Source organism: Podarcis gaigeae (genome assembly GCF_964106915.1).
Source record: "Podarcis gaigeae genome assembly, chromosome: 1".
Taxonomy (NCBI): Eukaryota; Metazoa; Chordata; class Lepidosauria; order Squamata; family Lacertidae; genus Podarcis; species Podarcis gaigeae.
Window position 1 is genome coordinate 78514867 of NC_139678.1, and position 13973 is coordinate 78528839.

Consider the following 13973-nt stretch of genomic DNA (forward strand, 5'->3'; position numbering starts at 1 on the left):
CTTCTTCAGTAACTTCCTCCATTTTTTCCACCTCTTGATGTCAGGGATGTTTCAGAGGCGCTTTGCAGGTGGTGATGTCACAATTTCTTTGGCTGTCATTGGCTTAGCTGCTTTGATGTCAGAGGGATCAGACAAGCTAGAGCCATACAAATGAATACCAAATGCAGAGCCTAGAAAGGCAACAATGTATAGTCAGTTAATTATAATTATTAATTATTGTGGGGATGCAGTGAATTTCTAAGTAACCTTATGGAGCAGAACAGCAGAAGATAAGATTAGCACAGATTGCTAATGCAGGCGATTCCTAGCTTTTGTGCTAGGAAGCAAAGTCAAATAAATAGAATTTCTTTATTCTGAAGATATTTCCAAGCTATTTTTCCTGCTCAGGCTTTTATCTAAAATTGATTGTTCATAGTACCACCTCTGCCATTCTTTAAACAGGTTGTTCTAAGGAATTGTTTTCCACTTTGAATATTACTAATGCCAGGTATCAATATAGCTATTGAGAAACTTTGCAGCAGTTGATTTAGGAGCTCAAATCCACGTAGATGGAGCCTCTATCTTTCATCAGTGGAAGTTCTGTGTAAAATAAAAATAAATATGGAACATATGGTACTACGTGGTCTTGTTTTGCAGCCTTTTCATTGTTCAGAATATTGTAGTTTGTAGAGGCTATTGGGAAATAGACAATAAGCTCATGATTTAGAGATAAGTATTAGCAGACCCTTGGGTCCTGAATCTAATAAACCTGAAATATTTGGTCTCTGGATGTGGTACTGGCTGTACTTTGAATAGGGAAGATAGGTTGACAGCAAAGCACTGTGGAGTAAACAAAAGAATTTAAGATCTGCTCTAGCCGAGAAACAGGTGCAAGACATCACTAAAATGCACTGAGTATGTGCACTGCTACAGTTCGTCCTAGCGTTCCAGATGGGGTTGTGTGGTGCTTTCTGAAATTCTTGACATTTCTCTCAGCTGAGGGAATGTCCCGCCCTTGGGTCACAGTATTTCTGGCCAGTAGTGAGGAAAACCTGGTGCATATGGAGATACCATCTCCTAGAAATAGCTGAGATGCCATTGTCTCTTGACTAGGATCGGATTTGGATTCCACCTCCCCCCAAATGGTTCTTGCATATTGCTGGTCTGATTATGTCCCACGCACAAGGCAGTGATAATCTGGGAGTGCACAGAATATTGGCGTCTGATTTTCTTGGCACACATGAATTGTTACCCCCTTTTGTATTGTTGGCTGCCTTTCTTTTTGTTGCCATAATCCAGTGAGATTATTTCCAGGAGGTGTTAAAATCAACTATAATAAAACACAACTTAAAAACGGATTGGCCTTATGAATATGTGTATGTGGAAGGGGAGAGACTGATATATTTGCTACAATTGTGTTTGGTACTAGTAAATACAAGTTGTATTGTGCAAACGGAGTTTTAAAGCTGCCACAGGAAATCTCTTTAACAGTCCTGGGACTGTGGCAGGCGATCATTCTCCTCAGGCTTACACGGCTCCTAGCAGCTTCTACAACATTTTCAGGAGTTGCTCCACAGAATCCCCAAGTTACTTTCTGATCTCATACGAGTAATTTGCTGAGCTCGCGTCTTCTTTAAAGGGAAGCTGCATCATGCATTCCAGCCACAGTTTTGCCTTTAAACAACTTTTGTACCTAGTTTCTAAACTACATTTTGAAGGTGGCCGGGCAACCTAAAAGGGTTTTCCCAGGCAAAGTCAGTGTGTACACATGCACTGTGTGAATTGCTTCTCTAGAGATATTTCTAAGCCTCATTATGTAGCATTAAATTCCTGTCTTGCACATTCTTCTTAAACTTTAGGAAAGATGTGTTCTACAAAATGTAATATACAAAAAAACCCCCACACATGTATATATATTTAAATTATGTTCAGAATTGTTAAGAACATGGTACTTCTGGGGGAGAAATGTTTATTTTTAGCTTACCTCAGAGAATTGAAGCTCCTCAGCGTTCTGGAAAAATGTAAAATGCTCTTCTCTCTTTTCTGATTTCTTAAGTTCATACACCCTGTGAAGATAATAATGGGGGCTGCTCCCATTTGTGCCTGTTATCTCCAAGAGACCCCTTTTACAGCTGTAACTGTCCCACTGGAGTCCAACTTGAAGAAGATGGCAGGACCTGCAAAGCGGGTAAGTAATGTGGCCAGAGAAATTGTTGCTCAAGAGAGTTCTAGACTAGTACCAGAAGACTGAGACACTTTGAGGTTGGTTTGGACAAGTTAATTCCTTCTTTTGTCTTCAACAAGGGTAGCCAACATGGTGCCATCCACATGTTTTTGGACCACAACTCACACCAGCCTCAGACAGTAAGTATGGCCAGTGTTCAGGGCCATACTTACTGATGGGAGATGAAAGGGGCTGTATTAGCTACTTCTGATGTATAGTTTAGAGAAGTTATTTAAGTAGTGTTTTCTCTGTGTGTATTACTCTTCCTTCTCTGTATCCCAAGCTATTCCCTCCCTCCCCATTAACAGGGTCTTTTATGTATGCATTTGAAGTCTGTCTGTTGCAATTAATTCACTTGGCAAGAGCTCAGTCCCAAGTCTATAGAAGATGCCTACATATTAACTGAATTCAAGGTTAGCTTAAAGTATGGAGGCAATAGAAGTAAAATATATAACCACATCAAATTTTATAAGCATGAGAAGAGAATTTTGTATGTCCACAAAGAATGCATTCCTCTATTGTTGCTGCTTCTCCCCACCCCACCCCCATCTCTTTTACAACTCCTCCCTATGTATGTAGGGAACAAAAATTGGATGCAAGCAACCATTTTGGAATGTTAATTTGTGAGCACTCCCTTGTTAAAGCATTCATGCATTACAAAAATTATGTATTTCTCTCAAATTTAGGGCTGCTTTAGAACTTCTGGTTTTAGAATCAAAGTATGGAAGAATATATGTTAAGTGTCCATAAGGATATGTTGGCATATGGTCTTTAATGACCAAGTCCACGAGTTTTGGAAAACCAGAAATGATGTGTGTTATGTTTGAGAGAAATGTGCCAGGGAAATTTGCTGAATCTTGGATTGTGAGGGCTAGTGCTTTGGATTTAATGTTAAGATAGGGTTGCCATTTGTCCGGAATTTCCTGGACATATACGGAATACTGCAGTTGGAAGCAGTGTCTGGGCGGAAATTGCTAAAATGTTTGGGAAAATCTGAACATATGGCAACCCATGTTGGCAGTGTTGTTTTTGGCAATCTTTCTTTCTTTCTTTCTTTCTTTCTTTCTTTCTTTCTTTCTTTCTTTCTAAATTTGCGAAAAAAGCTCAACAACTTGTCCAGATTTTCACTGTTTGAAATATGGCAACCCTAGTTAAGCTTCAATTAGGTTAAAGGGGAATGGTCCACACGGAGAATTATTTTGGATTTTTTTAGCAGCATGGCTGTTGAGGATTTTGTGCGTAATAGTAGGCGAATTATCAATGGCCTAGCTGGTGTTGCCATTGTATTTAAAAATAAGAGGAAGAATTCAACATCATATTATTTACAGTCATTCAGCCTGCCAGTCAGAGCGAGTGTCCCCTCTCCTCCACGTGGATGCTGTTCTAGGGTGTTCTGCTGCCACCCCCATCCCTGAACCAGTTGCAGGGAGCAGGTGGGCAGAGGGGAGAAGCCTTGTTGAACAAACAAAAGTCTCTGTGCGGGCTTCCATTGACGGGGCTCATTAGTTGCAAATCTTGCTGTTCTGGACCTGACACAAGTGTCTTCCTCCTTCTTTATTGCAACAAAATGGACGATTTTCTGTAAATGTTTTGCAGTAACCCCACCTTGGGGGGGGGGACCCCCAACCACATCAGAAGCAGCACCAGCACAAAGTGGAACACATTCATATGTGCATGTGATAGACGAGTAGCCATTTTTCCTGAGAGAAATTCGAACATTGTGAATGGGAGAACTGCACTACCAAAAGCAAATGCCTAACCGTGTAGGACTTAAGTAAAGGAAGAACTGGAAAGAGGCGGAGCCTCGGAGCCTCCCTCGTGTGTTGAGAGGAGAGGGGGTTCTGACATAATATGCCTTTTCCTTTTGGCACTGCAGGATGTCAGGATAACACCCTGCCCCCAAATCACAGGAAGCCTGGGAAGATTAGCTGTGATTCTTGCATCGCAGGGGACTAGACTAGACAACCATTTTGTGCCCTTCCAACTCCACAGTTCTATGATTCTAAGTATCACAACATGCATTGCTTGGTGAAAATTATTGTGCTGTGGACCATGAGGGCTATTTCCAACAAAGTCACTGCACTCACAGTCTGTTGCGCAATGGAATTTCCTCTCCCACTCCTTAGTTTGAGTGCCCCCTGAACCTCCCCCCACCCCGCTCTGGTGATTCCAGCATTTGCTGCAGAGTATCCAGGGTTGCTCCAGTGCAGATTGGGGGGCTGGGGGTGGGGGAGGAGAGGAAGTCCCATTGCTGGAGGCGCAATAACTTTCTTGGATACAATCCTGATTATTGAAATGTTTAACAACAGCAACAATCCCCATAGGAACAGCTTTCTAGATCTTGATGTAGCATTGTGGTCAGTGCCCACTAAATTCTCCTCCTTTCTCCCTATCCCTGTGATTTTTGCTATAAGTTAGTTTTGTGGGGGCATATATATATAATGCTGCAAATTTATTTTCTGTCTGCTAAAGGCAAGACATGTTCCCACATTCCTGCTTCAGTTGTGTTACTGGCATGCTCTCCACTGCATTGTAAGAAGGATCCCCCCCAAAAGCACCTCTCTTTTCATTGCTTTAGGAACTGTTCCTGAATGCTCAGGACAAACACTTCAAAACTTTCATATTGACCTTGAGTTTCTGGCAATGGGAAACTGCCCCAGTGGGCATTTAGAAGGTTGGCTGAAAGGATACAGAAATGAGTGACTATTTATATGGCTAGCACCTTTCTGTTGTTGGGCCAGACATTCTTTTAAAGGCTTTCTGTCAGTGGGGCGAAGGGGGAGTGGGATGGGAACAGGAAGTCTGGTTTTGCATAAGAATGTGGCTTTTTGGTTCAGTTTTGTGGATTATTTCTTTCCCAAGCTCTGCATCTTTTGTGGCTCTCTGCCTTATGCCATGTCCACACGTGCTTTCCTGCTATTATTAATTAACTCCTTGGTGGCCAAAGGCTGGCAGTAATCTGTTACTCAGAGGGGAAGAAATGACCGGGATGTCAAATTGAACTCACATTGCTACAACCTGCACAGGTCACTGTGGGCTTCCCTAAAGAATCAGAGCCTTTCAATATGTATTTATGCACATACATTTCTTCAGCACCCTCTCTTTCACCTCTTTGTTTAGGGGTACAACTAAATATGTTGCAGGAATTAACGTGTGTGTGTGTGTGTGTGTGTGTGTGTGTGTGTTATGTATGTATGTTAAGTTCAGCAGACCAGAAAGTTGGAATGGAGGCATTATGCGAGTGCCTTTTTTTAATCCTTTGCCCTGCACATTTCCTCTGGTTTTAAATCTCCTCCTGAAGCTAATATTTGCCATATGAGAGAAAACATTGTACGCTGTATCAAAGTGCAGTAGAGAACTTGTGGGATATTTTCTGGTACAGAATTGAAATGCAGCTTCCATGTATTTGCATGGCAATTTTATGGGGTAGTATCTGACTAATGTGTTCCGTCAACACAAGGATTTGCGCTTGCACAACAGCATAGTCCCTCCTATCCTCTCCCTCCCTACACCCTCCTCAAATATACGCTGGAGGATTGGGGTAACCCCCAAAACAGATTTCAGGGACACACGGCAGGAGCAATAGCGGAACTTCATGCTCCAGCACGGGGGGGGGGGGTGGGGCGGAGAGAGCAGGTGGGGCAGGGCTGGTGCACTGCCTGCGGGGGCGTGGCGTCCAGCACAGGTGGGGGGAGAGCTGCGATGGCACCCCACCAGAATCGCGCTGCCGGGGGCGGTGCACTCCCCCCGCACTCCTCTTCCTCTGCCAGTGAGCAGGAGGAGAGTCAAGAAAGTTCCATCATGCCAACATAAATCCTTGTGCTGATGTGATGCTGCGTTGGGTGCAGGCAGTGATTATCTTTACATACCATTTATTTGAAGAAATAACTTTTTGTCTAGTTAAGAATGCAAACGAGAAAACAGGGTATAGTTGCTGAAAACTTTGGTAAATCTTCTAGTGTTATTTCATAAGCAGCAGGGTGGAGGAGAAGAGTGTATTGGAGCCACAGCCATCATTATTGTATTTTAGGCAATCATACCTCAGCTGATTAAGTTGAGATATGCACTCACACTGCCTCTTATATCTTCTCTTCACTGTTTTTAAACCAAGCAGTCTCTAATAAACCACAGTTTTCCATTTCTTCTGATTTTTGGTTGCCAGCTTTGGAACAAGTCAGGATAGTAAACTACAGTTTGAAGTTAGTTTAATACCCTAGCTTGTTCTGAAGCTGGTAACCATAGTTTTCTGATTTGAACAAAACAGGAAACTCTGATTAATTGCAGGTTTCTTGGTGATTGCAGCTCTAGCAAAAGGACTCTGTAGAAGCAGGAGGTTTGGGCATATCTTGGCATAATAAACTGAGATAGGAATGTCTGAACTGGGCTATTACACACTTCCTCAAAAGGGAAGCTGTGGGCATTTTAACTGGTTGTTAATGAGTTGTCATCTAAGCAGTTTGCTTGTTTGGTTTGTTTTTTTTTCCACACAAAAATCCAAGAAGAATCAAAACTTGCATCAAGCTTGTAGTGGCTAATGGAGAAAATGGAAACATGCAATATACCTCTTTTTAGAATTAGAGGGACTTGTGCTGATAATTACTGAATATTTGGTTTATAAAGGGCCTGCCCATTTTTTTAATGGTAAGACTGGATTCACTAAAAGACATGGAAGTTTTATATTAAACTCGGGTATTTAGAATCATATTTAAACCACTGCCAAGGTAGTAATAAATAATTTTCCTTATTAAAGGAAGGGTTTGTAATAGTTGTATTAGCTGATGTTTCTTTATCTGACTGTAAGTGTTGAATACGCATATTTTCCCCATGTCTTAGTAAGGAGGAAGGGTGTTTCACAGATTGTGATAGACCTTGGCATTTAATTCCCCTGTTAGATCTTGTAATCAAGGCATTTGCCATGCACCTTACTTGAGCAAAATAAAACAACCTACAATGATCCTGTTAATTCCCTCCCTGTGCAAGTCTGTATGTGAATTGTTATTTATTAAATTTCTACACTGCCCTTTACCCAAAGATCACAGGGCAGTTCACAATATAAAAACACAAAAATGCAAATCATAGTAACAAACATGATATCCTGCTCATGATATAGAACAACGTTCCCCACAATAATATGCAGAGGAAATTTGCCAGGTAACTTAATCTGTTTCAGAAACTAACAGATCTATATGTGGCTCATCTATGCATGGCATTTAAAAATCAGCTTGGTTCTGATAAAAGTTAGGATGTGTTCTGTATTCATTGGAGGTGCGATTTTCCAATGACAGTTTTTTTGAATTTGCTAATCTTTACTCCCCCACCCCCAAAGTCACTCCCAGTAAAATGGGGCCTGTAAAAAGTTAGCAGTGGAGGGAGAGAGGCAAAAGGGTTAGCGAGGCACCCACAAGAGAGCATTGTTCCAGTCTGATTAGTAGACAGACAAATGGGAAAGGAATAGCATGGCATTTTCTGGCATGGATTAGCAACAGCAACCAGTGCTGTCTACATTTGTTTAGGTTGGGTGAATAAATTGGAGCATTTGTTACTGTATTATAAATGTCTTGTCACTTGTCAAATGTGAAGTGGGCCAAGGGGAGAATGACAAACAGCTCTTGTTGAGCTGGTGAGATGGGCTGCTTTGCTGCTGTCAACTCTGATTGGAGTTAATTTTGTAAATAGAATGCAGCTGCCATTTTCAGAGCTGAAACATGAATTTTTAATAGTGGCACAAAGCGGCGATCTCTGAAAGTGCGACACCTACTTTGGATATTTTAAAATGTAAACCTAATGGATTAAAGGGACTGCTATCTCACTTACAAACCATCCCTCTCTTGTCTTGCTTCCTGCATGGTTTTTCATTAACTACAAAATGAGAAGCGCTCAGGGATGGAGGATAAATGGACCAACACTTGTGTTTTGTGGGTTTGTTTCTCCTTTCAAATTCAGTTACACTGAGCAGGTGTTCCTAAATGCAGCTCATTAAAATGTCTAGGCCTGTATGGATGTTAGTTTTGTCATATCGATTGACAAAAGATCTGTTACATTTTTGGGAATGGAAACAGAAAATGTTAAGACAATTTAGTAGCACAGTGAGGAAGTGGTAGAAGGAGAAGGTTGGTTGCTTTAACAAAAATTGTAACTTCAGTCTGCTGAGTCTGAAGAGTTCAGGTTTCTTGTTTCCCTCTTTTAAGCATAAGGAATTTATGCATTTTTTTCCTTGCTAATTAAGTGGGTCATATGGTGTTACATAGACATTCCTTTCCCTGTTTTTTTTGTCTGGGAAATAGTTGACGGATGTAGACTTAGACTTTTAAAAACAGTAAGAGTATATGCATTGCCTTAAATAATGCTTTGGATCCCCGTTTTGGCTCAGGAAGGAATTTTCCAGCACCAACCCAGATTAGCTGGTGAACTTAGACTTTTAAGCATCTGGATTTGATATAAGCTATTTTATATGCAGTTAATTTTACCTTAAGACATGGGGTTTGGATTAGCTGTCCTTCAGGTGTCTCAAAATCCATTGCCAGTGAGAAAATCTTAGCTAACTTGGAATGTGAACTCCCCCCCCCAAAAAAAAAAAAAAATTCTGCCTGTAATTGACTAGATTTGTAATGTTAATTTCAGGCTTGCATTTTCACAGTATAATTCTTCACAACGATCACTAGTGCCATAGCTCTATGAACAGACATTTCCTTTGACTTAAATGAAAGGCGAAATTTTTGGAATATGTTAAATGCCAAATCATGGTTAGGGATCTATTAAGGCATTGTAAGTGGTGGTGTGGACAGACCAGCAAATGGGGGATATGTGATTGAATTATTAGTGAGAGAGAAGTCAGAGACACAACACTGTAGTTCTCGAAAATGATAAGATAAGATGATAAGATAAGATAAGATAAGATAAGATAATGATTGTACAGTGGTACCTCGGGTTACATATGCTTCAGGTTACATATGCTTCAGGTTACAGACTCCGCTAACCCAGAAATAGTACCTCGGGTTAAGAACTTTGCTTCAGGATGAGAACAGAAATCATGCTCTGGCAGCGTGGTGGCAGCGGGAGGCCCCATTAGTTAAAGTGGTGCTTCAGGTTAAGAACAGTTTCAGGTTAAGAACAGACCTCTGGAACGAATTAAGTACTTAACCCGAGGTACCACTGTATTTAAGATTTTTTTTATTCTTTGAAAGGTAAGTTAAATGACAATTTCTTTGAAATTCATTTGGAGAAAGTTGAATGCACTTAATTTTAGAAACGCATTCATTTTCTGGTCTGTTTTATATTGCATGGAATTTTTTTATTATTTTAAATCTTGCTCAATGAAGGAAGCAGAGTTTATTCCTTGGCTCACCTTGGTTGGAGGCAGCATGAATCCAGCCTTTGCTGTCTTGGAGAACAGAGGTCAGAGCAACAGCAGCTAGGCCCAGCTGTCTGAGTTCAGGATGAGTCAGGCCCCAGATGAGTACTTCTTCCCGGGTTAAATTGAGGATTAGTGCCCCTGTGTCACCCTCTGTCTTTCTGCGTTTTGTATCCTGTGTTGAATGTGCTCTGTGTTTCAGAAATGTGCTTCAGTTTGTATTTTGCGTTGCTTTTTTTTTTTAAGCATTTAAAAATTACTCAGCATTGGTAATCCTTCAAAGTCTGTGTGCAGCACAACAGGTTAGAAGTGAGTTGGGTGATAGTCCAGAAAGTGTAAATTTGAAGAAGAAAAGTGTCCTGGTTGCACCCCACCCCAAATAAAATATTTCACAAACAGCACTCTCTTTGCTGCCCGAACCACGTTGGAAGTTGCAGAGACACCACACAGTTCCTTTACACGACGAGCCTTAATTACTCTGAATTTCATTTAGAATCTTGGTAAACCATATAAGATGTAGAAAACTCCATTTCCAATGTCACCGTGCAAATTGGTATTGTCTGGTAGTGGCCACTAAATGACTTTTTGGAACAGTGTGTCCTACCTCTGTTTGTCTCCTCTGAACCAGAAGTTATTATGTCATTAATTAAAACAACAACAACAACACATGCAAGCCAACCCTTCAGGTTCTTAGCATTTTATAGGCTTTTAAACAACACCGGGGGAAACTTGGCTACCATGTACTATCTGGTATTTGTAGCTAAGCATGTTGTTGGAAACTTCAGTTTGTGTACTCCAGCTGCTTTCCCTAGAGTTACCACCACAACAGCAGTTTGAGAGGGTTCTTGCGCTGCTTTAGTTTTTCTAGGGGAATGGTTGGTATTTCTGGTTAGGCACTGTTGCTTTGAATCCAGCACTGTAGGTACATAAGTGCTGTACGGATTTCATATCACTTCCTATGGAAGCAGTCGCACCCTGGACTCCAAACTGCGTTGGACTCCAGTTGGGCATCTTGATAAGGAATAGAGTACGTCTGAGCATGTGTCTGTGTTGGTGTCAACATATATGTGCAGTAACAGTTGTGAAGATGTAAAAAGGAGCCCGGAGGGTGTTTCCATAAATAAGAAATTGGCACGAGGTGGCTTCCTTGAAAATGTGTGCGGCTATCTTCATGGTGGGAAGGAAGCTGGAGAAATTGTGTAGAGGTGGGATGTGTGCGTGTACATGCATGTTTCTCTGCATTGGAAAGGGCCATTAGGCTGTATGTGCACACTCACCCCTCTTTTTTCCTTCTTCCAATAATTGCAGATACCCTAAATATTAAGTCATTCAGTCATTCATTGCATTTATATCCCACTTTTTCCCAAGGAGCTGAGGGAACCATGCATACTTTTCTCCCTCCTCATTTAATCCCCACAACAACCCTGTGAGGTAGGGTAGGCTGAGATGCAATGACTGGCCCAAGGTGACACTATACTTCTGTTAATGAAGCCTAGAATAGCATTAGCTTTTTTTGCTGCTGCATCACACTGTTGACTCATGTTAAGCTTGTGGTCCACCAAGACCCCTAGATCCTTTTCACATGTACTGCTAGTAAGCCAGGTGTCCCCCAACCTATATTTGCGCATCTGGTTCTTCCTGCCTAAGTGCAGAACCTTACATTTGTCCCTATTGACATTCATTTTGTTAGCTTGTGCCCAGTTCTGCAACCTGTTAAGGTCATTTTGAATTCTGTTTCTCTCTTCTGTGGCATTAGCTACCCCTCCCAGTTTGGTGTCATCTGCAAATCTGCTGAGCATCCCTCAATTCCTTTGTCCAAGTCATTTATAAATATGTTAAACAACAACGGGCCCAGGACAGAACCCTGCAGCACCCCTCTTGTCACTTTCCCCCAGGATGATGAGGAACCATTAATGAGTACACTTTGGGTTCGGTCAGTCAACCAACTACAAATCCACCTAACAGTTATTTCATTCAACCCACATTTTACCAGCTTCCTCACAAAAAAATCATGGGGACTTTGTCAAAAGCCTTACTGAAATCAAGATACACTATGTATCCTGCTTGGCAGGGGGTTGGACTCGATGGCCCTTGTGGTCTCTTCCAACTCTATGATTCTATGTCCACAGGATTTCCCTGATCCACCAAGTTTGTAATTCCATCAAAAAAAGAAATCAGTTTGGTCTGGCATGACTTATTTCTGAGAAATCTATGCTGGGTCTTAGTAATCATAGCATCCTTTTCTAAATGCTAACAGACTGACTGTTGAATTATCTGTTCAAGGCCTTCCCTGGTGTCAATGTCAAGCTCACCAGTCAGTAGTTACCTCATCCAGAAGCTTTATAAAAAGGCATGGGGGGGGGAGTTAAATGGAAAAGGCCTGGCAGATGTGCTATGAGGTGGAGCAGACAGGGCAGGTAGGGGCAGAATTCTTCTACCTGCAGCACCAGTACAAGGTGCTGTTAGGTAAAGGTAAAGGGACCCCTGACCATTCGGTCCAGTCATGAACGACTCTGGGGTTGCGGCGCTCACCTCACTTTACTGGCCAAGGGAGCCAGTGTACAGCTTCCGGGTCATGTGGCCAGCATGACTAAGCCGCTTCTAATGAACCAAAGCAGCACACGGAAATGTCCTTTACCTTCCCAGCGGAGCAGTACCTATTTATCTACTTGCACTTTAATGTGCTTTTGAAGTGGTAGGTTGGCAGGAGCAGAAGCAACAGGAACTCACCCCATCGCAGGGATTCAAACCACTGACCTTCTGATCGGCAAGCCCTAGGCTCTGTGGTTTAGGCCACAGCGCCACCCGCGTTGTGCTGTTACTTGCCTTTAATGCCCTAAACTGCTTGGGGGCCCAATTAACAGGTCTCCTCCATCTAACCCACAAAGTCAATGCAGTAAAATATCATGGTAGATGGTATCAAATGCTGGCAGGAGGTAAAGGAAAGATGAGAAGGTTGCACACTCCATGTGTCTTTCTCTACAGAGGTCATCCATCCCGGCAACCAAGGTGGCTTTGGTGCAGTACCCAGGCTTGAATCCAAACCAAAATGGGACCAGATAATCAGTTTCATCCAAAGGGGCTTTGCAAAAGCTCTGAGCTGTTCCATTCCTGTCTGCACATTGATGTCTGTATATATTAACATGTGGTTTACCCTTTCTAGTTCTTCAGTTGAGCCAGTCTGGCAATGATGATTCTGTTTACTCTTATCCATTAAATTAAGCACCACCTGTCTGGTCCACTGTGAATGTAAACAGATATCCATACATTCTTGCATTTAGTTCTTGCTTTTGAATAAATATTCCCTCCATACTATTTCTTGCAAGGGGTGTGTGTGTGTTTGCACGCTTCACAGATTCTTTGAAGCTTCAGCATGAGGCATGTCATTATATAACTTGTTTTATAGAGAGGCTATTTTTCAGTTTTCCATTAGGCCTTTCAGGGCAGTTTTGTTTCCCATTCTGAGGCCTTGATGTCTCTCTGTCATGGCAACAGTGGTGCCTGTTGTCAGTTTGGTTGAGCCACCTGGACTTTTCTCAAAGTTATGAGATTATACATAACTTTGCAGAGCTTAGGTGGCAATGCCACAGTCAGCTGCCATACCCTGCGGGGGGATATTTCAGACGCTGCACACAGCCACGGCTCCCGCCAGCCCACAAGCTGTAAAAGGGACTTGGCAGCCTGCATCTGGTATGTGTGCTATAAATTACCCATCCCTGCACTGCATTATTCAGAGTGCTGTATACATTTCTTAGCCCAGTAATTAGGCTTGCATTATTTGCTGTGTCTCCTTAGCTTAGAATCTATCAGGGGCTACTGAGGCAGGATACAAATGACCATGTGGGGAAGGAGATTCCAGTTTTGTGCTTCCCATTCCCTGCCACACAGGCCTTTCTACTTCCCCACCCTCCATTTCCTTGCCCTTGAACAGCCCACTTTTTTGGCTGTACGGTTACAAAAGCATGGATGATTATGAGGTGTGAGTCTGGAGAAAAGTGCTGCAACCTCCTAACTCGTTAGAGTTCAGAAAAAGGCATTCCTGAGCACTGTTGCAACCTGATAATCCAGGTTCATCATCAGATCCAGGAACATCCCAAGGCGGCAAGCTTGCGAAGACCTTGGTGTCTGAATCCTCTCTGCGACTGGCACCCCAGTTTTGTCCAAATCACAGAGTAAAAAGCAGTTGAAAGATGTGGAATGTATTACAAATTCAAGTGTTATTTTTGTAAAAAGTTTCTGTTTTCTTCAACTTATATTCCACTAACTATCTAGATGCCGTATTTTTCGCTCTATAGGACGCACTTTTCCCCCTCCAAAAATGAAGGGTGCGCACCAACCCCTCACGTTCTCCAGGCTTCAGGAAGCTATCCGCAAGCCTTCAGATTTTTTTTTCTTTATTTCCCCCCCAAAAAACTAGGT

At 42.1% G+C, this 13973-nt stretch overlaps 1 protein-coding gene across 2 annotated transcripts in view; it reads left to right on the plus strand.

Moving 5' to 3' along the window:
- The window catches only part of LRP5 (LDL receptor related protein 5), a 117169-nt gene that overhangs the window by 46670 nt on the left and 56526 nt on the right, over positions 1-13973 (plus strand). For both annotated transcript variants that reach the window (XR_014568127.1, XM_083756101.1), the window contains exon 5: positions 2036-2167. Coding sequence is in view for 1 of the 2 variants with exons in the window: in XM_083756101.1 (XP_083612227.1) it covers positions 2036-2167 (132 nt within the window). In the remaining variant the exon portion in view is untranslated. The remainder of the gene's footprint in view (positions 1-2035; positions 2168-13973) is intronic.